The 25,854-nt window shown below is 36.3% G+C and overlaps 1 protein-coding gene across 1 annotated transcript in view; it reads left to right on the top strand.

Annotated features, from left to right (window-relative positions):
* The window catches only part of DCC (DCC netrin 1 receptor), a 697,032-nt gene that overhangs the window by 391,655 nt on the left and 279,523 nt on the right, over positions 1-25,854 (top strand). The window contains exon 10 of the mRNA XM_048218577.2: positions 24,295-24,443. Within this exon, the coding sequence (XP_048074534.1) occupies positions 24,295-24,443 (149 nt within the window). The remainder of the gene's footprint in view (positions 1-24,294; positions 24,444-25,854) is intronic.

Here is a 25,854-nt window from a genome sequence, read left to right as displayed (position 1 = left end):
CCTAAGTAGTCAGCCTTGTTTTCTAAGATTGAGCAACATTAGTTTTTCTTCTATCAATCCCATTGTTTCTAAGTCTCTAGCTTAAAAAATCAATTTCCAGAGGGTTTTTCTTTTTTAAATTCCCTTTCTTTTATGCCAACTTTTCGAAGCCAAAGGACAAGAAAGTAATTTTAATTTGACACCAACTAAAAATAATGCCTCATTTCATGAAAATATTACTCATCATATAACATTTTCTGCCATATCTAGTATCATTAATAAAAAGAAAATCAGACAGTGATTATTGGTATCATGCATATGGCCTTAACTTATAAAAAAAAAAAATGCCATAATTCAATTTATAAGTATGTTTAATGAACATCTGCAATGTTCCCAATGCTGTTCCCTGCCATCTGAGGCATGTTAGAAAAGCATATGTGTGTAATGAAATAACAGCGCTTACAGATCTCAGAAGCTTCTTGAAGAAGCAAATATTCTAAATGTGTAACAATAATAAATGAGTAAGGAAACTTGTAAGAAGTTGTTAAGTAAAATATTACCATCTCAATCATGGATATACATGTGGGCCCATTACCTGTGATGGCTGAGGCATAGTGTCTAGTTATTTTTGTATGCCTAAATCACATTGTGTCAGCCTCCTCAAACAAGTGTATTTCAAAGACAGCTGCTCAGACCTTTGTATGTCTTCCATTCCTCCTCATTCAGAAAGTTGTCTAAGAATTTGTGTGGAGGACCTCACTGGGTGCTTGTCTCTTTAAGCATTTACTTTGCTTAGAAATTAGCATAAATGATGATAAAACTAAATGCCTGACTGCACAAAGCATGCTACTTGTTAGTACTGCTGTCTCATATAATTTATCTTTTCCCCAGAAAATGAAATGTAAAATCTTTCTGCTTTAGTAACATGAAGGAGCTTTGAATTCTTTTCATTAAGGGCAGTGATAATGGCCTTAGAATTCTAACCATACTGTGGCCTTTAGTAACAGCACTATTTATTAAATCACTTCTGTTCTTATGACTATATGGAGTAAGAATTCTTTCCTTTGCAAGCCATTGTTTACTTGGGTGGTGACCTGATTCTGTTTTGTTGAGAATTACCTTGGATAATTCACCTCTTATTCCCTAGATAGGTAGATAGAAACTAATCAGCCTAGATATACAGTACATTCAGAATATCCTTTAGATGTGCAAAACAGTTAGCCATCTCCTTCAATTCATTTAGATTAAGAATACTGTGTAGCTCACTTGCTGTCTTTATTACAGACATTAGGATAAATAAATTATGTTGTCATGACTAATAGGTACTGCATGTGTATTTTATCTTCTGTTGTTAACACAAAATGCCATTTTGGCAATTTAAAAATATGTCTAGGATGAGGAACACTTCATCTTCTTCAAGCCTGCTCAATAGTATACCAACTGCTGAGGAAGATAGAACATTCTAGATATCCCGTGCTTCATTTCTTCTCCTCTTCTCTCCTCTCTTCCCCTTCCCTTAGCTTTCTCCCTTCTTTCCACTTGCCTCCCCCTCCCCCTCACTGAGCCTACTGTTCTCTGTTTTTAGAGGAAGTTCAAAGGCTGATTTTATTATTTGGCTGGAATTTCAGAATTTAGAGGCAAGGGGTAGGGGGAGGGGACATTTCTATCTTTATTTCTTTCCCTGACAAAATGTTCTTATCTTTTGAAAATGTGTCTCATCTGGGTATGTGTTCGGTTGCTCCTTTTATCACTGTTTTTCCAAATACGATGTAGTAATTGTACACTAAAATTACATAGCTTTCATACAAATTGAATTTCAAGTTTTCCATAATATTTGAAAATATCAACTCTATTATGAAAACCATATTCTCAAGGAATAAACACTAATGGAAAATATGTCTGAAATATAAATCAGCCAGCAACTGTTTCTAAAAGTGCATACATTTTGTAGTAATCATTTAAAGAGATCAACAGCCCAAGATCCAGTTTATGAAATAATCACCCAGAATAGAAAAGCTTGATTTATAGGAAGGTTTATGTCCCCTGATTATATCTTCCTTTTGCTAAACCCTTGCTTCTTTCCCCTGCCTTTATGGTGTATAATTTCTCCACTGTATTATCAGCTAGATTTAAGCCCCTGCCTGCTTAAGACTTGTCTAATCTTTTCATACCACATGTGAAGAGTTTTTGAATTATTATTGGGGTCCTTTAAGATGCTGTTAAGGCAGTTTAATCATGAAGGATGCTAAAATGGACCACATACTGCCTGGAGGCTTCAGTTAGAATGGGAAGCCTATTTGCTAGACCACAACCCAATTATCCACAAAACTTTTATATTTGAGTTATGAGTAATATTCTTAGTCTATTATATTTATACTGAAAAGATGAGGGAGAGCTACTCCCCAAGCTGAGTCACTTTAGAATACAGTATCTAGAGGAATAGGCATATTTGCTTTTATCCTCCTTCCCTGGAGAGAGAGAGAGAGAGAGAGAGAGAGAGAGATCTCCAAGGTATATATTATATCTTCCTGGAATATATATATATATCTCCCTACATATATGGTTGTTATGGAGGGAACTGATAAGTCTCTGAACATTATCTGTCCAAACATTACTACCTGCATCCTAGGTCAAGTTTCTTAATCCTTGAGACCTCAGTTTCCCCCAACAGTAAACAGGAAATATGGTTTATTCCTCCTCTTCCTAGGTTGTGAAGAATAAATGTGATAACATATGGGAAGCTCCTGAGTCTTACCTGGCATCTAGTAGGCAGTCAATAGAGAGAAGCTCCCTGACCTTAACAGGATCAGATGGAAACATAATCCCAATTGCCTTGCACTTACAAACAAAGTGGGACACTCAGTAGATAATAAAGCTAATATAATACCTTATTGATATTTTGGAACTTATTCGATTACTATACAATCAGGCATTTATATATTTTATTACTTTTCCCCTAATTATCCTCTGCCTGTAATTTACCAGGCTATTATAGACCAGTTTTTCCTCTAATTTTGCCCAATATGCATCTTTGCATCCCTAACTAAATTTGGGGGTCTTTAGATCAGAAAATACTCTTATTGTCCCATAAAATGTGTCACAACATTGCCATTTTATAAATAGCTGGCTGCTTAAAATTTGCTGGTAGAATCTGATCCATACTTAATGTATGGCCGAGATAGTAAATATCAGTTATATTTATTTCATCATGCTTCTATAAATTAAACAAATCAAGTAAATCATAGTTCTGTCTAACTCATTTATTTTATCATGTGAGTTGGTTTTTGACCATTAAGTGCACTGTGTGGTGATTTGAGTGAATATTTGGGATGACTGTGGTAGGAAAGTTGACCATGAACCAGTGAAAAATGGTCCAGTTGCATGGTCACGTGCATGACTGTAGGTTAATCATAGAAAGAATTAATGACAGGTACTGACATTCCATCTTTTCTTGGTAGCACACAAATGCTAATTCAATTTAAAAGGTCTCTCATTGCAAAACATGCTTTTAGGTATACAAATACAAGATGAGAGACATTAAAGGCTTATAGTTTGGCATCCTCAGCAACAGAAGACTTAAGTAATCCATTTGGATTTAATGGTCAATTAGGTGAGGTATTATATCTTTTATAATGAAATATAGTAGTGGAAGAATTAGAGGTAGGCTTGGGAGGATGGGTTGTTTAATCACACTAGAAGAGCTCAAAGCAAATGCAAGTCACTCTATAGTTCATTCATGCGTTTATTCGTTCAATCAAAAATGATTCTTTTGTGCTAAGTTCTAGACCTTCACTATCCAGTACAGTAACTATTAGTCGCTTGTGTTTATTTAAGTTTAAGTGCATTGAAGTAAAACAAAATTCAGAATTCAGGCACGTTAGCCGTATTTCAACTGTTAAGTTGCGCTTAAAATTTAAATAAAGTTGGAAACTAAAAATTCAATTCCTTGGCCTCATTAGCCACATTTCAATGGTCGATATATGCTATTGGCTACCACGTGGGATGGCACAGAGGACATTTCCATTATTGCACACAGTTCAATTGGACACCATTAATCTAGACACTAGCCTAGTACATGAGGTTACAAAAGCAAGTCGGATATTATTCTGGCTTTCAAGGACTGGTAGTCTAGTGGCAACTGCTCTAAACAGAACATTAAGAATGTTTAACAGATTAATCCTCTTTGAATGTTGAAAAATTAAATATAAAAGATTTATTTTTAAAAGCCCACAGAATCTAGATCTGAACATATTCTCTGGTTACTTACTTAAAGGTATCTAAATATTTTCTCAGGTTAAAAACAGGTAAGTGTCTCTCAAAGCACAATTAAAGATGAAGGACAAAGATTACCTATTGCTTGAGCTCAACATTGGGACAGTGTATGTTCCATTCACCCAAAAGCTTCTGTTGACTCACTGTTATTTTCTTTTACTCTGAGCACAAAGCATAATTCAAGACTCTTCCACTGGTATAATCAAACATCTAGAGAAGCAATCTGCTTGGTAGAAATTATATAAGTTATAATATCTATATTATATAGATATTACCTATCTATATAATATCTATATAATATCTATCAATATTATCTATGTTATATACATATATATATAACTATATATAGATATAGATATAGATATAGATATAGATATATAATAATATAGAGAGATATTAGTATGAAGAAAGAGGACATGGAAATATAATAATAATGAGAAGTTTTTGAGAAGAATGGGTATCCAGCCTGGGGTAAAGAGCATTCCCCTAAAGAGAGATTGATTGTGGGTTTAATTGCCTAGTTTGGTTATACACCCTACTAAAAATCAAAGTAGGTTGCTTGCTAAACTGAATTAGAGCAAACTGGAGCTTGGGCATCTTTAGGGTTATTGTTATCATGCTGGGGCAGCCAAATAAAACTACTCCAAAGATAAAACAGCTAAGCTGAGCATTTTTATGGAATTCCTTCAGTTATATCTTATTCTGTAAAGAGCTAGTGAATGTGGCTAGTGAAAAATAAAGACAGAAGGAGAGTACACTATTTTTACATGTCTGTATTTGTACCTTTTCTCATCTTGAGAAGCTTTTTTAGTCTATGAAGTCTATAAAAGCATTTATTGAACACATACTACATGCCCAAGCCTCTATAAGGTGCTAGGGATCGAAAGTAAAATAAGATGGGTAGAATAATACCAAAAGAATTAGGGATGAAATTTTTGATGAAAATATATCTGTAAGATACATTGTTCTAAATCATACTGTGGGATCAAATTATTTCCTCTTTCTTTTTTACCTAAAGTTACAGTTACAAGGTATTAGTGTATAAGTACTATATAATTTAATGCATATATAAGTTATGTTATTACAACATATAACATATGTTATATATAGCACATATGCTATTTAATACACATATATGTTATACACACATATATATGTTGTGTTCTAGTGTGCAATATTAATGTATTTTAGAAAGGATCACATCAAGAAACTTGTAGTTAACCAACCTGATATGATACCCAACCAAAATTAAATCACTTCACTATTTTATGGATTATTTTTTGCTGTGGCTTGTATTCTGCCTGCTGTAATATATGGTAAATCTTATGTGCTACACAAAAAGGCAATAATGTGACTATTGTTCTCTAACTCCAATATTCCTGCGGTATTATATTGTTTTAATAAATATAATATTTCTACTTTGTAGGAAGAAACCTAGGGAAAGGAAACCCATAACAGGCCCCTATTATATGAAAACTCTTTTCTGTCTCAGCCCAATCTTCCCACCTTGGGAAGCCCCAAATCATATTCAATATAGGAGTTGAGTTGGGCCAGAATTTCTGGTTACAGAATATTTGACAGGTACAGGGGATTGCCATGGGTTGAAATTATAGATTTTAAGTGATGACACACAATTACTGTGTTAGATTGTAGCTGTTAAAATCGGAGTCAAGATGTTGCCCATCAGTGTTCAGGAGGAAATCATCATGGAGTTTGTATCAACTGAAAGTCAAACAGTGGAACTCTGAGCCCATGGCTAATGCAAAAAACTTGTTAATTACCACCTTATTTAAATCTATAATTGGTGTCCCAGGTCTTCCAAATGGAAGGAGAGTGAAAGTGGTTAAGAACAATATTCAGAAGTTAGGCTGGTGTTGAATTCTGGCTTTTTCACCGTTTCCTCAGACGTAAAAGAGAGACATCTTCCAGGAATGTTATAAAATTTAAAAGAAAATCTGTAAAATGGATCACAATACATCGTCAAAAGATTATTCAGAAGATTAAGTGAGATGATTAGTGTAAAATACTTAGCCTGATCTCTGGTACTTTGCCAGTCCTCATTAATGGTAGCTCTTATAATCGTGCATTCCTCCATTGCTGGATTCTAATCATTCCTCGTGTAATCATGTTCCTTAACACTGCACATAATGTGTTCATTTCTATCTCTGTGCTTTTCATGTGTGTTTGAAATGATCTCCTTTTCTCTTTAGGCTCTTTTGTAAGTCTCTTCTATTTCTTTTTTAGGACTTTACTTAAGATTTCTAAGAGGAGAAAGCCTACTCTAATTAAGCCACCACATGGATCAGTCTCTTAGCTTGCATAACCTCATTTTTCACTCTCCAAATTTGTTTGAATTCTGTCATGCTATTCATTCATTCATTCATTCATTCATTCATTCAACAAATATTCATTGTGTGCCCACAATGAGCTACCCTGTATTTCCCAGTACTGGGAATTCAGCAGTAAAAAAGAAAGATGGAATACTTATCCTCATGATGTATTTATTTCAGTGATAGGGAGATACAATAAACAAACAAAAATAAAACATGCAAAAGAATAAAACAGCTTATAGGGGTATAGAATGAGGAGGATGGAGATGATTCTAGAAAGGAAAGTCAGGAAAGCTTTTCTGGAGAAAGGGCATTTAAGAGGACATCTGAATGAATTTGGAGGGGTGCCAGCAAAGATCTTGGGTGGAGACATTTCAGGCAGAGACCATAGCAAGTGCCATGGCCCTGGAGAGGAAGCACAAGAAGGCCACCATGCTTCAGAAGAGCAAGGGAGAGGGAGAATGGGTTGACAGGTAGCAGGGCCCAGCTGGGAAAAGCCTTGGAAGACACAATAAGGAAGGTAGATTTAATCCTCAGTGCAGAGGCATCTGTGGAGGAGAGAGTAACATAATCTAATTTTCATTTTTAAAGTGGTAGTGAGACCAGAGGGGAGGCTAATATAGTAGTTTAGTCAAGAGATGTTGGTAGCTCAAGTTTTGGCTTTAGATTCAGGATTCTTTTGAAAAGTAGGGACTAGACTTGGTGCAGGGCATGGGATGGGAGAAAAGACAGGAGTCAAATTTACTCCTAGGTTTTTGGCCTCAGAAACTAGGTCAATCATGGGGCCGTTTGTGGAATCAGAAGACTAGGGAAGGAGCTGGCTTGGAGGGTATATGGGACAAATCAAGAATTATTTTGTGATACATTAGGTTTGAATATTAAATGCATGCAGGTTTTATTTTCTAATTAGACTGCGTTTGAAGAAAGTGCCTAGTATTTTGAATATAAAAATAAGAGAAAAATGCCACATACTGCTAGGACAATGGCCAAATGCAATGTGGTATTTAGCTTCTAATAGTGGCAAAGCTGAACAATTGTTGGAAAAACATGGAAGAATTTCCCATGCTGTAAACTGTAAAACATCTGTGCCCAAATGTCCCTAATGAATGCACTACAGGGATATATGCACACTGCCATGCACAGCAGAATTTGTCCATCATAGAGAAGCTTCCTTCTTAGAAAGCCTCCCTAAAGACCAGTGAAGTATAATTTGATGTGGCTGCTACCAGCAAGAAGTGCCTAAAAGGAGCCTCTGATCTCGGAACCTCTGATCTGTAGCCCAGTCTCCCAACTGCCAAGACTTTAAGAGGAACTGATCCAAAAGGGACAAGTTAGTGCCAAAATAAATGTTGTCCCAGAACCAGCTTGTTTTCTGACATGTACTTTGCCTGTGTTCACTAAACAGGAGAGGGGATTCTAATGGGATGTCTGTTCACAGGAGATCCTGAGGTTGAGTCACCTTATCGCTCTGAGACTGCATTGGGATTTTACCAGCAGAAGCTGGGTTTAGGCCCAAGTGGAGACCACAGAATTAAGGAGGAATTTGCCTTTTGTCTTCCAACATCCATCTTCTTTATCCTTTTCTCTTTCTGTTTATATCCCTCATTACCTCAGAGCACCCAGAGTCTAAAACATTTACCTGATGATCTGAAACATAATGTTGAAACCACAGTAGCTTTGACATAGTTGATCCCAATGTCGGAATTATGCAAAGAGTAAACTTTGGAACTCAGAGAATTGAGACCAGTCCCAGGGTGGGTCAGTGCACTGGTGACATCCATAGGCCTCTGTCTAGATTCCTGACCCAGGGTTTTTATGTTAAACAACTCTGCTGGCAAAAATCATGTGTTTGCTTTTGTTCATGTTTTTATTTTCTGAAAATGGATACACTGCTAAACCAATAAGCAAAAGACATGGGTTTAGGACTGATGTGTTCTCTATATCCTGCTGTATATTTTTGAGAAAATCCCTTACTTTATTGCTTTTTTGTTTTTTGGTTTTTGGTTTTTTTGTTTTGTTTTGTTTTGTTTTGTTTTTTTAAGCAGACTTCATGCTCAGCATGGAGCCCAGTGTGAGGCTTGAACTCATGACCTGGAGATAAAGACCTGAACTGAGATCAGGGTCAGCTGTTTAACCACCTGAGCTACCCAGGCGCCCCATCACTTCCTTTTTCTGATTCTCAATTTCTTCTTATAAAATGGGGATCATATTGGCTGTATTACTTTCTTAGGCATGCTGTGACAAAGTGCCACAAATTAGGTTGTTTAAAACAGAAATGTATTCTCTGACAGTTCTGGAGACTAGAAATCTGAAATAAGGGTGTTAGCAGAACCATGCTCCCTCTGTAAGTGTTAGAGAAAAATCATTCCCAGTTGCTGGCGGGTTTTGGCAGCCCTTCTCCTGTGTCCATGTCTTTGTGTCTCTTTGCCTCTTTTCATAAGAACATCCGTGATATTAGATTTAGAAACCACCCCAACATAGTATGACTTCATTTAATTTAGCTAATTGTATCTGCAAAGGCCTTTCTGGGTAGACATGAATTTTGGGGGGATACTATCCAATCCAGTACATATGCACTGCCCTACAAACCACACAGATTGTTAATAAGTTTCCTAGTAATCTGAGTGAGGACTGAGCAAACCGTGAAGTATATATGTGTGTGTGTGTGTGTGTGTGTGTGTATATATATATATATATATATATATATATATATATATACTTTTAATTATAGAAGAAGTTACCTTTCCATTAAAAAAATAAATTATCTCTCAAGCAGAGAAGTACTAAGAAACCTCCTTAGTTTCCTTAAAATCATACTTGATTGTACTCCTACCTTCTCCCTTTCTCCAGAATTCTAATCCTGCTTTGTAGGCTGTGGGACATAGTGTTTTCTGAATATTAAGGACTGCAAACCATTCAGGTGGCCCTAGAGGGACTAACATGTGAAAAGAATCATCTGGATAATGAAGTTTGCAGAAGCTGCCAGTGAGAACGGTTACCAACTATGTGCTCAGATTCCCACAGTTTGCTCTTCAGTTGCTAAAAATCCCACAAGCATTTCCTCCTGAACAGTGATGGCAACATGTTGACTGTGATTTTAACAGCTACAACCTAAAGAAGTAATTGTGCGTCATCACATTAACATCTTATGAGTTCGACCCATAGCAATCCCCTGTACCTATGAAATGTCCTGTGAGCGAGATTTCTGGCCCAACACAACTCTCTTGATAGAAATCATAAAATTAAATGTGTCAAAATTAACACTGTCAGAGCTTGGATTTGAACCTAGTAACATTCCTGCCACAATGCCAATGTGCGAGTGCGTGTGTGCGCGTGTACGCATGAGTGCGTGTACAAACTAAGTTTAGTGATGATCATTTCAATGCAATAAAAAAATAATTAATTGAAAGTTAACTGCATTTTAACAGTTCTTTAATGAGTTAAAATTCTTATTACTTAAAAAAACATAGCCATGATGGGATAATGTTTTTTTTTAAAAATCCCAACATTATTGTGCTTAAGCCAATCTGAATGAGTTATGCTAACTCTACTGCTGAGGAACATGCTAGGTATATAATTTCTACTTCCTGTTACAAATCACTTACTTGATCTTAACCTTCTGCTAAGGTCTGCTGCCTTGATTCAAAATCTTACCCACAGCCTTGCAAGGAAATAAAAAATAATTATTATTACTTCCATTTTTCAGTGGGGCTCGTTGGCTTGTAGTTCATGCAAGCTCTTCACAAAAATACTTAAGACTTCCAGAAGTAACTTGCTGCTACTTCTGAAGTTATGTTTCATCATTTAATATATTTAACCACAAATAAAAATATAATAATTGATTTAACATATCACTGACTTATTTTAGATTATGCCAATAGCTTGATTGTTTTTATCACTTTGAATGTGTTTTGTTCTATATCCTTTATAATTTAATGTTCTTACGGTAAATCCATGAGTTCTTGAATTAGCCTAGTAGCACTGCCTATATCTGCCATGTTCAGTATGGTAGTTACTAGCCATAAGTGGCTGTTGAGCATTTGAACTATGGCTTGCCCAAACTGAGGTGTAAATATAAAAATAAACACAGATGTTAAAGACTTAGCATGGGAAAAGTGTAAAATATCACATTAACAAATCTTATATTGATTATAGTTTGAAATGATAACATTTTAGATATATTGGGTTAACCGTATATTATTAAAATTAATTTTACTTATTTTTTACTTTTTGAATGTGGCTACTAGAAAGTTTAAACTACTATGAGCATTCATGGCTCACATTATATTTATACTGAACAGCGATGACTTCGATGTATATACTCTTCTGTCTTACGTCCAACTAGGAGGACGTCAGAAGATGGCCAATCTGATATTAAATTGAGCTTGAGAGTTACTGAAACACAGTGGTTAAATTTAACCCTCCTCAAAGAAATATTTCTCAAAGTCTTACCTAAATAGCATTCATAGTTAACCATTATTTTCCTTATTTGAGTCCACATTAATGGACATCATAATCAATAGCCTTTGAATGTTTGAGTCAAAGGCATTTTTTTCCTATTGGTCTGACACTGTACAGGACCAGTGAAAATAAAAGCAAAGGGCGTGGGCTTGGGGAGAGAAAGGAAGCCTTTGATCCACAGCAGTGCACCAGTGTCCCTGTGTTGAGTTTTATTTAAAGTCGTTGTCCAACTTCTGTGAGACGATTTACTGCTGAAGTCTTATTTGTCTTCCTGCTGCTATCTCTGAGCAAGCCTAAATCTTCCATGTGGTTAATAAACTTCTTATCTTTTGAATACTGAAAATAAAATAAACTTAATCCTCAGGGTGGTTCAGTCAGCAGACCGGGAGCCTTTTAGATGCTTCTTAGAGATAGAGGACAACTAGGTTTTCTGCCCTGTGCGATTATCAATCTTCCCCTTGCATGCGTGTATGTGTAAGGGCGTTAAAGGTGCTTCTCAGTGATAAATGTCAGTGGAATCGCAAAGTGAATATTAATTTCAGTATTGTCAAGGTCAGATGTGTACCCAGGTTCATTGTTATTGGAATTTTTATTGTTGCTGCTGTTAGGAAAGATATTTTATCTTGGGCTGTTTTTGCAAGAGTCAGGAGAAAAAGGGAACAAAATTTCTTAACATGCATATATGTTACTCAGAGAAAGGTGCCTTGGCACAGCCTGGTCTGTTAATTGGGGTGATTATTTTGAGTGCCGTAAGAAAGATCAAAGTGTGGGTTCACCGTAGCTAAGTAAGGTGGGAACAGATCAAACAGATGATCACAAAACCTTGAGACTAGCTGATGCTCCTGAAAAGTGACTGACAACGTATGTGGAAAAAGAAAGAAAAAAATTCAGGAGAAATAAAGAAAGAAGAGGGAAGGGTGTGATGAGGCCATTCATCAATGTCGGTTATGACATTAGCTAGCTAGGAGCTCAAGAAATTAAAAGAGAAATGAAAATGAAGAAAAAGATTAGATTATGACTATCCGGGGATCCATAAGCCACTGGACATGTCTGTATAGAGTGAATGACCGCAGACCACAGTGGGAACTAGCACTGCGATATGCATCTGCCAACACATCAACACACCTGATGGGTCTAATTTTAGTCTAGTGTTAATGATCTTCAGTGAACAACACCAGAAACATCCAGCTATGCAAGTTAGAAATACAGGAGTCACTCCTGGTGCCTCCACCCTCCTCACTACCCTCTCTCCAGTACATCCACTGCTGCTGATTTTACCTTCCACACAGCTCTCGAATCCCTCCCCGCTACCATTGTTCTAATTCGAGCTATTAACCATCGTCTTCTGTACTATAGAATATTCTCCCAACTGGGTGCCCAATACTCACATTCACCCCCTTCAATTTACTCTTTATGTAACTGACAGAGTACAAAATGCTTAAACTCATCAATTCTGTTGTGATTCTTAGGATAAATGATCAAAATCTTCCCAAGGAAAAAAAATTAAAAAAAAAAAAATCTTCCCAAGACTTTTAAGATCCAGTATGGTCTCACCCCAACAATGTCTCTCACCTCATCTGAATCCCTCTTCTGGCTCCTCGTGTCCTTCAACCTTAGACTGTAAATTCTATGGAATTTTTCACTGTTTACCCCGTCAATTCTTCCAGTGCTCTCCACAACAAAGTCATGGGGTGTTTGTAATAACCCCAATTTTAAGATAAGAAAAATTAAACTCAAAGATATTAAGTAGCTTGACCCCAGCCACCTAGCCCTGAGCAAGGGTACTGGATTTGAACCCAGGTCTTTCATTCTGGAGACCATACTCTTTACTGTTAATCCCTCTCCACAAAGCTTAATAGATGGGATCTGTTGGCATCTCCTGCATCAGACAAGCCTGGATCTCCAACTTCTGTGAAACCTATGTGTTAGGAAAATAGAGTTCTAAATTTCTTCCTTAACTTATGGTCCCTCCCAAAAGAGCCAGTTTACCCAAGGCAGTTCCTTATCTTTTAAAGCCTAGAAATAGATAAACAATAAATTTCTTCCCCAAAGAGATAGTATCTTTTTAAGATAGGATCTTTTCGTCATAATGTGGAAAAACCTGCTCACTTGACTATCTGAAAAAGATTGCCACTTCCTTCTTCTCTAATAAATGGCAGCAGGGCTCTTTTATAAAAGCAATCTATACAAGTCATTTATTGCTCTATTAAAACTACAAACATCAAATATTGATTCTTCCCATACTGACCATAATACAAGCCAACTTTGAGAAAGGGTGCTGGGATTTAGTTACATTATCACCATGGGAAACACTCCGGGTTGCACGTAAGCTGAAGTTACCTGCTTCTCTGATGCATATCTATTTATAGAGAACTGATATTTTTGTGTGTAGAAATACAATCCTGAGGTATATATGAGTCTCAAGTGTGAGGCAAGCAAGAGGTCTGTGCGTGCCCTTCCTAGGAATTTCTGCTTGCGAATCTTCTGTAAGAATTAAACATAGAATTATGGTCTGTATAATAACAGTAGAAGTAACTCTATGTGGAATATTTATGAGGAGGTTGAAAGGCTTAACTTTAATATGTTGTTATGACACAGCAGGCAAATCTCCACTCTCTTATAAGACACTCTCTCAGCCACATTTGATTTGTAAACATAATCCTGATTCAGGACTCTTGCCATACTTTACACAACTGTGGAATGCTATGTTTCCTATTTCCCTGTCACATTCATCATTTCCTCATGGTCTTCCAACAATCTTGAGTATTAAGAAGAGCAAATATTCTTTCCTCCAATTGTCTGATGAGGGAACCAAACTATAGAAAAGTTTAAGGGACTTGAGTCCGGGTAACAGTAATATTAACTACAATGTTACCTGGAACACTTGCTTCTCTATATAGCCTCATATAATCCTAGTTTAATCCTAGATGGTTTTTACCTTTCCGTTATTTCTATTTAGAATTTCTTAAAAGTTCCTGACAACTTCTTGGAAAATTCAAGTTGATTTTTTTTTTCTGAACACTTGTTCCCAAACTGAAGTTTTAGAGACATATATTTTTAAATAAAATGGATGAATTTTTAAACTTTCTTCAAGTATCTTGTGACATACCATATTTTCTTAAAACTGGTAGAATATTATTTGATTTGCTGATGATACTAACGAAATAGAAAAACAATTTAATTATTGATAATTCTATTGTTCTGGTCGTTTGCCCGATATGAGATCAATTGTGTCATCTTTAATTTAGTTCACTTTGGAATTCTTCATTGTTGGGAGGCTTCTCCAAGCTATATAGCAGTTTTTCTATTTATCAGCTTGTAAATTCTATTCTGAAAAAGCTAATTTCAAGGCCATTACCCATCAAATTCATTCACATCCATGTATCACACTCATCAGATTCTTTCTTCGTACCTGAACTTCCTTGTCCTTCCTTTTCCAGCAGTGCAATTCTTTTTTTCTTAATTAGATTATTTATTTGAGAGAGAGATTGCATGCCTGTGAGGCAGGGTGCAGAGGGAGAGGAGACTGCCTTCTGAGCATAGAGCCCTAGCTAGGCTTGATCCTGTAACCCTGAGATCATGACCTGAGTGGAAATCAAGAGTCTAACACCCAACTGACTGAGCCACACAGGCACCCCCATCAGTGCAATTCTTAACTGTTCTTCAAGAAACATTCTTGACCAAATTCCTATAACCATCCCTAATTACTATCTACTCCATCAATAGATATATGTCTAGAATTCTTATGTACTACATTGTCTGCCCAGAAAGGTTTTAATCTTGGGCATATATGATCTTTTTTCATATCTAGGTGTTTCCTGTGTGTGTGTTTTCTCTACTAAATTCCTTGAAAATTTCTACCATAGCAAAACATTTCACAATAGTGGAGGTAGCACTATATCCTAAACACACAAAAAATATGATTAGACTTTAAAATCAGCTGGCACTTTTATCTAAAGTGGAATGTAACACAATGAAAAGTAACTGAACCCAAGCTATTCTGGGAAAAAAATTATAAGGTGGGGGGGGGAAGTCAGTGTGATTAAGTTTATAATACATCTAGCCTTCAGGAACATGGAAACTTAAGCACATTTGGATAAAAATTTAAGTTTTTAGCCTCAGTGTTTGGTATCTTGTAAGCAATTTTCCTAGATCATAAAAACAATTGCTTTTGACACGACTTAGAAATCTCCGGTTTAAATGGTTTGAGACCTCAATCATGCAGTCAGGAATCTACATTCTCCATTACATTTTACATTTCTAGGCCTTGCCTGTTTTCTAAAGTGAAGTTTAAAATACTCTGCATACTTTACCAAGGCTATTTACTACTTGACTATGTCAGGAAAAACCGGAGCTACCCCACTGAAAAGACCTTATCTTGAAGTCAATTTCTGAAACCACTTTCATTATCAAACTGCTTCTACTTCGAGTCCTAGGAAGATTACTTTCAGTACTATTATTTTTCAGAGGGACTCATTAAAGTTCTTTTCTAGTACTCTGTCAAAAATATCCATCACTTGACATATTAGCATATATGTGTGTGTATGTATGTGTGTGTATATATATAAATGTATATATATGTAATGTGTAAGTCATATATGTCACACGTCATATATATGTATGTGTGTATATAGATGTCTCTCTATTTCTCTACACACACAATGACATAGTTGAGTATATTGTGAGTTAGCAGATACCACCTATTAAAACTCTAAATAAAATGATCAGGTAATAACCATTTCCTCCAACCGAGTCTAGTCAGACCTCTGTGGTTTTGTAATAGAAACCCACCCCATAGTTTGTGCTTCCTTCTTGCCAAATTGCTGTCATATCTCCTAACTACGTATAGTTCAGTCAAGAAGGGGTTTCATTATGTTAATAATTACATTGCCCGCAGGCTTTTTGATGTTGCATTCCCCATACAGAATAGAAACAGATTTCATAGAAATATCATTAAAGCTGTTAACTACAGGAGGAAAAAAAATCAAAGAGGCAATCAAAGCATGCACTTTATTATCAATAAATGCAAATCATTTCAGAAATGGCTTGCATTTGAAACACATTCAGTTAGGAGATCATCTGCAACGGAAGCCGCTGTTTAAATAAGAGCTTTGTGGCCTAAATCCATTTAGATCACTACAGACAATTACTTAGATCCGTTGCTATCCATTTTAAACAATGAACTCAAGAATAATTTTTAAATTAACAAATGAATAAGAAGGTAAAATCATGCTCAGAATTTTGGCCTGATTTGAGGACATGTGAATTATAGCTCATTATTTGAATGACAACACATGTGATTTTTTTTCCCAAATGCACTAGTACTTTAGTTCCATTAAAAAAAAAAAAAAGATTTGGTAGCTGTTAAATTGATGATTTAGGAACAGTAGGACACATTGTACTACACAGTCATTTTGAAAAGACTTTAAATATTCAAATGTTCAGCTACATATTCTCTGACACTAACATTTGTCTTCATTTCGGACTTCCAGCTGAGAAACATCAGTATAATGGTGAAAAGACATCAGCCTCATTCAGTATTACGAAGGCAGCAGCATCTTGATCCTTCTAAAGCTTTTTCTATGAAAATCTTATATTTACATTCTTATTTAGAAGGGATTATTTAAACTCCCAAAATATTTTTAGAACTTTGTTTGATCAGTCATAATTTAGATTTTAGACTGATTAATACAAATATCAAATTACTTACAGTAAAGAGATGTCAGGAAGGTAGACATGTAGAGAGAGAGAATAGAAACAGCAAGAGAAAGGAAGAAAAAGAGAAAAAGGATATTCGTATATGCTGTGTGACTTCTTGATCAGCAAAAGCTCTAACATTTTGAAAACCTAAAATATTTGATGAATTAAACCAGATTAATTCATATGCCTTGAGTTGCCCATGATTTGGAAAATGAAATAGAAAACATGTTAAACATGTTTCAGGTTTCGAATTTTATTGAAAGTTGAAGATGTCTCTTTAAACTGAAATTATTGCCATATTTCCCATCATAAAGTAATTAACAATCATTGCAAATGAATTGATATTAAGGAATCATTGGTTTGGGTGCTGGGTGGCTCAGCTGGTTAAGCGTGACTCTTGGTTTCAGCTCAGATCATGATCCCATGAGTCAGGAGATCCAGGCCTGCGTGGGGCTCTGTGCTCAGTGGGAAGTCTGCTTGAAGTGTCTCTACTTCTGCCCCTCCCTTCACTCATGCAGGCGCTCTCTCTCTCTCCCCCTCCCTCTCTCAAATAAATAAATAAATCTTAAAAAAAAAATCATTGGTTTTCAAAGCCAAAAGAAGCCAGATATGTGGTCTAATCCATTGAGAGCTACCACTTAGGGAATCATAGATGCCAATGATGGAAACTATGGACGCTACACCTAAAAAATGCACACAGTACATTCTTGAAAGTGTACTTACAATTTCTGGGGCTCCATGGACTCCTTGTTGCCAATGACTGGTCTTTATTATAAGTAGAGTAGGGGCAAGAAACTATACCTTCTGACCCTCCTCTTGATCAATTATAGTTCATTAAACTGATACTCTCTCCTCTTCCACTTTCTCTCTATCTCTTGCACTTCTGCACACACATACACTCTTACATATACAATAAAAACATACATTCTGTCTTCAGTATGATTATATATGATAAATGATGCTGTATTAAAGATTCAGCTAACTTTTATATGCCACGTTGGGGGTTAATATCCAATAAGATCTCATTATAAAGTGCTTTGTTATACCATAAATTTATATATATAGTGAGAAATTACTGTCCCCAGTGCAAATAGTGACATGTAATACATCTCATTTAGTCCAACATAAGTATTTAATTTGTTCTTAGGTACAGGTGTTATAATGAATTTCTACTGAAATGCAATACTGAAATTTAAAAAGGTGGTTGGTTAAGCTGACATTGATTGATGAGTTACTTGCATAGATTATGCATCTATTCTGAAATCTTGCCATTCTTTGAAGAAATAGGTAACTTGAATAGAGATGAAGAGAAATTAGATTCAGTTTGCCACAAAATTATTGTCCAACTGAGGGGATCAGTGGGGATTATTGAAGACATCTTGGAAATGATGAGCAGTTAAGGCCATTAAGTTTCTTGACTGACATACTAAAATGTAATGAAATGGAAGGCTGAAGCTGTTAACTGTATCGATTTCACATATAATTCCCATTGTTGAACGTTTTTTGTTTCCCTTTTTTCTTTCTCTCCTTCTAATATGCATATAATAAATCACATATATAAAACTATATAAGCTTGCTTAAATATATAAGTATAGATCTGAATAAATACACAAGTATATACATGCATACCTCCACAATTAACATAAAACACACTATATTATCCACAGACCTATATTTGGGTTACAATTCAAAAGGAAAATATTAGAGAATTCACGAGTTTGAATGCATAGCATTGTTGTGAAGAAAAATAAGCATGTACTAGCTTAAGTGAAATACTCTTGACACTAGCTGGGAATGTTGTAAAGAAAAATATCCCATATGCAGGCAGTATTTTGATATATGATGACTATATCATTTGATGTTAATTCTTTGATGTTTTAATGTTTATATTTACTTGGAGCAATAACAACAACATCATGGTATTTCAATTTTAATACATGACAGTGTTAAAGAAAATCAACCAGTGCAATCAGATCATAAAACAAATTATATTTAAAACAAAAAGTTGAAGTAGGAAATAGTTTAGTACTAAGATGCAATCCTTTCTCAGAAAAAGCCAAGTGGAAACCTTACAACAACAAATAGAATGTTATCATTTGGCTGGAATTGGTGAAAACACATACTGCTGTTAGTGCACACTTACACTAAGTGCTCTGAATGCTCTTTTTTTTTTTTTACTTGCGGTGTCTGTTATCTCTGCTTAAAATTCTTCTGGAATCCCAAGCACATGTTTTTTCCCTGATACTGTCTAATGACCATTAGGAAGGAAGAATAATTCAATTGTGAACAGACAATCAGAGTAAGCATTACCAGTGTGAATTGAATCTCAATTACTTACCACCTGATGTTGTCTTATAGGCAACAAAGCTATATATGCATATAAACAAATTACACAGTGGGCAAAGTGTACCCAGGTTCACGGATGTACAACAAACAAGGACATATATACCAACTTTAGTTCTCATCAGGTATGTTAGGAAGACACTGTTTTCTGATCATTTGCAGTAACAATCCTGAATTAACAAAATCAAATGAGTTAGGCTATGCAGAGTAGCTATTTTTATTTTAGACTTGGTATTTAAGGATTTTATTTATTTGTCAGAAAGTGAGAGAGAGAGAGAGAGAGCACAAGCAGGGCTAGCAGCAGGTGGAGGGAGAAGCGGGATCCCCGTTGAGCAAGGAGCCCATCACAGGGCTCAATCCCAGGACCCTGGGATCAATCGTGACCTGAGCCGAAGGCAGACACTTAACCAACTGAGCCACCTAGGCATCCCTATGCTTGATATTTAGGGTAACATTTGATAATTGTATATAAACTGTATACATTTGATGCATGCTTATTGAATATGTTGCATATGCCTAGCATTGTGCATATCCCCTGTGGAGAAGAAACTAAGTGGAGTATTTTGACCGTTCTCTGGACAAGGAGACTGGACACTAAGCAGCCTTCACTGGGCTTGTCAGGAGAGGAGTATGGCCTATTGGTAGTCTTTGTGGGGACGCTGCCTTGAGCTGTGGACATCTGGGTAGCCTGTCTATTTTCCCCATGATGCCTGATGGAAGTGGCTATGAGGTTGGCATATCTGATTGCCATGTACTCAGAGTCCAAGTCTGTTGGACTGTGCACTCCCACCCCCACTGTGCTAGGCAACTCCCTTAGCTTGGCCTTCTAGGTCTTCGGGTGGCTTGCTCTTCTTCCCATTACCCCCTGGTGTTCCAGAAGCAGATGAGCAGAAACTTCCCAAACGTTGTCTTCCCTTCCTTTCTCCAACAAAGGGAGACTCACTCATCTCCTAGGCCTCTTGGAGTTATTCTGCCTTAGGAAACCTTCCTTGAATGTGGGAGGATGGCCTTGGATATTGGCCATTTTTAAATCTTAGTCTTGGATTCCAGAATGAGCCATGTTTTTAGTAAGCAGTATCCTTTCATTTTAGCCACAGGAGAGCTAAAAGGAGCACATTCAGTTGATACTTTATATATCACTGGGCCACAAGGATATGCTCTGTGAGATTTCAAAATCCTGGTTATGTCACATTCAACATATAACTTAAGCAGGTCATTCAGTCTCAATTCTCTTGCTCCTTTCTTTGTCTCTCTTCCTTAGAAAAATAATAGATTGCAAATCAGAAAACCTCCCCTCTTAAAATGTTGCACTGTCATTGTGAATATATCAGTAATCATAGAAGCATGAAAATTATAGTTTTTTTATTAATGTTCTTTAAAACATTGTACTTTGAAAATCCAGTTGAACAATGTTAGTGGGCAAGTTTTTCTTTTGCCTTTCCCCCCTCCCATGGAGAAAAATGTCTGCTTCATTATAATACAGTTCTAATTGTATCACTATGAACTTTGACACAGTCAAGACTCCCCATTGTTGTATAGTATTGTCTACTGAAGTCCCCTTTGTGAAATAAGGAACTCTCCATAGGAAAATTACCCCTTCCTGGAAAAGTACCAAGGTGAGGACACTCTTATAAAGCATCTGTGAGAATACAACTTTTTGGGAACCAGAGTTCTCCTTATGGAAGAAAGGACATAAAAGGAATGGGGAACGCAAGAACAAACCCTGTAGAGATGAATTAGAATGGGAGGTATCTCTGTAGAGTTATAAAAAATGTACATGTGGGGATGCCTGGGTGGCACAGTCGTTGGGCGGCTGCCTTCGGCTCAGGGCGTGATCCTGGCGTTCCGGGATCGAGTCCCACATCGGGCTCCTCCGCTGGGAGCCTGCTTCTTCCTCTCCCACTCCCCCTGCTTGTGTTCCCTCTCTCGCTGGCTGTCTCTCTGTCACATAAATAAATTTTAAAAAATAAAATAAAAAAAAATTAAAAAAAATGTACATGTGTACCTGTATACTTGAGTATATGTATGCATGAATGCATTTCTGTATGTATAAGTGTATATACATTCCTGTTTCTCATTCACCAAAAGGATCTAGAAGCAAGACACCCAAATAGCAATGAACACAGCTAACACCTAGAGCTTTGTCTTGAATACCATTCCCCACTAAAAGGAAGGAGACATCTCTGGAGAAATGTTTAATTCCAGAACTGGGGTAGGATCAAGATGAGCTTGGAATATATTATGCTAAGAAGACAGGAAGTGTTCCAGTAAATGATAGGGCATGTTACGAGGACAGAGGAACCAACTTAGAGAGGACCTCACTGGCCAAATTCAAACTGGACAATTGGACCACCAAATTATTAAGGACAGTTATGAATTATAGACCATAAAAAAGTAGAAATCCATTGCCCATACCAATAAGAGATACATAAATAGAAATGTGGGTTCTTGGGGCATCTGGGTGGCTCAGTCGGTTAAGCATCAGACTCTTGATTTCAGGTCAGGTCATAATCTCACTGTTGGGAGATCAGGAGCCACCTGGGGAGCTTGTTTGTCCCTCTCTCTCTGCTCCTACCCCCACTTGCTCTCTTTCTCTCTGAAGCAAATAAATAGATAAAATCTTTTTTAAAAAATGCAGGTTCTTGCTTACAATAGAATGTTGAGTGACAAGTGGTTATGTGGAGGAAGCGCTTGAATAAAAAAAAAAAACACACAACAATTTGTAACCACCATGCTAAAAATTGGTTTATCAAAAACTATTAATAGGTGCTAATTCTAAGGGATTTTGATAAATAATATGATATTTATGACATAGTATCTCCCCCAAAATTGCTTATTGGTTTTAAGGAGTGGAGCAGGGGCTTGAGGTTGGGAGGAATACAGGGGAAACAGTTAGCTCTACGATGGAGAAATCTGGCAGCACCTTGACCAGTATTCAGAACTAATATGACAAACCAGGGAGAGAAAGAGGTCTTATGCCTCTGGACATGATGCCCTAAGGAGACAGATATCACACATGTTTCATTTTAGTCTAGAATGCATAACCAAAATCCAACACAAAGAAACAAAAACAAAACCCAAATAAGTAATATTCTATTAATTTTAAAAAAGGACTATAGTCTTCAAAAGTGTAAATGACCAAAAAGATAGAGATGGGCTTTGGAACTGTTCCAGCATAAAGCCAACTAAAGAGATAATGACAGTGAAATGGATGCATAGAGAGTCATGTATGTGTAGCTTAATCTGAATAGATAGATTCAGATTCCCTGTCTCTGTCTCTGTATCCCTCTGTCTCTCTCTATACAATAAATATGATAAATGCAATATATATGTATATATATATAGAGAGAGAGAGAGAATATGTATGTATGTATATATATATAGAGAGAGAGAGAATATGTATACTTGAATAAAGGAACATGGGTGTTCTATGTACTACTTTCATTCTAAAAATTTTCTGTAGTTCTAAAATGATTTTCAAGTAAGTTTTTAAGAAATTGTTAGCAATTAAGACACCTGGGTGGCTCAGTGGGTTAAACATCTGCCTTCAGCTCAGGTCATGATCTTAGGGTCCTGGGATCAAGCCCCATGTTGGGCTCCTTGCTCAGCGGGGAGCCTGCTTCTCCATCTGCCTTCCATTCCTCCTGCTTGTGCTCTCTCTCTCTCTCTCTCTCTGACAAATAAATAAATAAATAAATCTTTAAAAAAAAAAAAGAAATTGATTGTTAGCAATCATTTGTTAAGGTGAAATAATGCAAATGTCAATAACAGGGATACTCAAGATCTGGGGACTGGTGGGAAATATGTGAAGGTGATAAATAAAATATATGTAAAATATGTAATTAATATATATATTATTATATATATTTTATTATATATATATATATATTTTTTTTTCTCCAAACGATTGCGTGAGCAGCGGTGCCTTAAGGAGGCTGGATACCATGGAGTAAATTCTGAGAAATGACTGATTCAGGGACACAGGTGCAGCACTGGTCTAAGGAGTTGTGTTTTCAGATCTCTGTCAGCCAAGTTTTCACAGACTGTTTTACTCTGGACATTCACAAAATTCCGTTAAAGCCTTAAAATGTGCATCTGTTCAAATCTAGGTGGTATTTAAGGCTGAGGAAAATGTACAGTGTGTTTTAGATAAAATTGTTATTATACTTGCTATGATGAAACCATTTAATTTAGATTATGATAACTAACATGGGTATTGGATTTTTGGTTTACAAACCATACATTTATATCCAGGTACATAAATAAAAAATTATGCACAAATTCAAAATGTGCACATCTGGAATTTGAAAGAGTTTCTTAACTCATGTCATACTCAAACCTGATCTGACCTTATGCTTTGCTATGTATAGTCTTTAATAATTCTGTCGGATGTGAATATCACATATTTTGCTGCAAATACATGATTCGATAACAGGGTGCTACCATAGACCCCACCTGGGGTGTTAAATATCGTTATATTGTTATATTGGGGTGTTAAATATGTCCATATTACCTTCCTAAAATCTGAAAATTTCTAGATCTCAAAACATATCTGGACATAAGTGTTTTGGTGAAGGGATTGTGGACCTGTGCTATATAATGTCTTTAATGAATAAGGTACTTATTCTCAATTAAGTAAAGTAGCAGTTATGAGAAAATGGAATACTAGAAAATGGAATTGAAAATTGATGCCAAAATTAATTTAAAGGACTCAGAATTGGTCAAGATTTTAAAATGCTGACATAAATAAAGATGTGGTGAGTTATCCATAGCTATGCTGCTTATTTGAATTATAAGTAAAATCATGATGTACAAGTATTCTAATTGTATTTTGTCTTTTTCCTTCTGTGGTCATTAGTCCTACACAAGCAAAGGCATACTGTCATAGTGGAAAATTTTCCATACTCAGAATTTAGATTAAGAATCCACCTCTTTTTCTGTCATTTTCCTAGTCATTTAGACTCCTCGACCTCTTTCCTCCACTGTAAAAATGGAATAAGTAATTTAGATTAATATAAGTCCCTGCCTGAATTTCAAAATGAAATGATTCTAAACTTCATTATTTTATATTTACATTTTATTTTCTTATCCCATTTGTTTCTAAAAATAGTACATAGGGCTATATAATATCCTTAAGCTGTGAAAGAAGTGTTTTGCTGGTTTTGAAAAAGAGAACCCTCTTAGACTAATCAATTTCTTTTGTACACAGTGCAAGTTCCAGGGCCAATAGAAAACCTGCAAGCTGTATCTACCTCACCTACCTCAATTCTTATTACCTGGGAACCCCCTGCCTATGCAAACGGTCCAGTCCAAGGTTACAGATTGTTCTGCACTGAGGTGTCCACGGGAAAGGAACAGGTAGGCAAGGGAATGGGCCCAATGCTGCCACTTATTGGATGGTCCTAGGACCAGAGCCAAAGGAGGATATCTGCAAACTCAGTCCAGTCCAGCATGTTAACTGGATAGCTGGTCAGTTTTAAAGTACTTGTTATCAGAAACTTGAAGCGATTTAATTGAATTCTGATTGTAAGAGAGGCAATTGGGCAATGATATAAAGTCACTATAAAGGATGTGTTCTTTTTTTTTTTTTTTTTTGTCTGAGTAGGTAGGGGTCTGGGCCAGCATAGCCACATTTGTATTAACTCGTCTGGTCCTAGAAAGCATTTGCATCATTAGTCCTTATCTTAAGGGTGATCTGTCTTTTGTTCAATGACCTCAGTCAACTTGCATTTTTCATTCTTTTGTATTTGAGTTATTTCTGTCTTCTCACCATCAGGTTGTAGTCCTCTATCACTTTTCATTGTTTTCAGGAAACCTCACTCCAGAGGCTCCTTGCCTCCCTCTTACATTCTGCTTCTAATCTGTGGTTTGCACAGACCCCACAAAATAGGAAAATTAAATTTTCAGATAAGTATTTAGGGGGACACACATGAAACTCAGCAATTCTGTTTTGTGACACATATAGGACTACTGAGATATCTTTACTTCCAGATTCTCGACTTCAAGTGTAAAAAGATATATAGACAAGTGCACAGTTAAATAAGAAAAACGAAGATCCCACCTTGGGATAACAGAGTTCTTCGAATGTGTTATGAAGCTTGCCAAGCGTACAGTGGTCTTCATGCTCCCACATAAACTGCATGATAGAGATTTTGCTTTTTAAAAAAAAAAAATGTTTTGCAACAGTCCTATTCAGACATAGTTCAAGCCCTAAGTTATATTGCACAATAGGAATCACTAAGATCTCCTTCTATATAATTATCCATCCCATCTTTTATTTATTTGCTGTCCTCATGCAATTTAGCTCTTGCTTCCATCTTTCTGTTCTCTCCATTTTCAACGTGTTTTTGGCTTTTCCATAATGGATTTCACCAACCCACTTAAATTTAGAAATGATGTTACCCGAGACAAACATGAGTGTGAGCATCACTGTGGAAAGTGAAATAATGGGTCTTCCAGAACACACCAGCTCTGATTTCTCAATGACCTTCCCCTCTAGTACCTCATTTCTGTAGCTGTGAAGTACTGAAAACTGTTCCAAACCACCTCACAGCCTTGTGAGACACAAAGATTGTGGCAAAGTATCTGTCAGTTTCAAGAACTGTGGTTATGTTTCAGCAAGGGGAGGAAGAAATCTACTGTTTCTTAGTGAATTATTCCATTTCAGTAGAGCAGCAACTCTCTATTCCTGTGGATTCACAGGCTGCCTTCTGCCTGTCAGCGTTTCGGTGTGGGTGGAATACGGCACACCATTCAATGTATTGGGCGG

The sequence above is a fragment of the Ursus arctos genome, unplaced genomic scaffold (genome assembly GCF_023065955.2).
Source record: "Ursus arctos isolate Adak ecotype North America unplaced genomic scaffold, UrsArc2.0 scaffold_17, whole genome shotgun sequence".
Classification (NCBI taxonomy): Eukaryota; Metazoa; Chordata; class Mammalia; order Carnivora; family Ursidae; genus Ursus; species Ursus arctos.
Note: the sequence above shows the minus strand (reverse complement) of the source record. Positions and strands in the feature narration are given on the sequence as shown.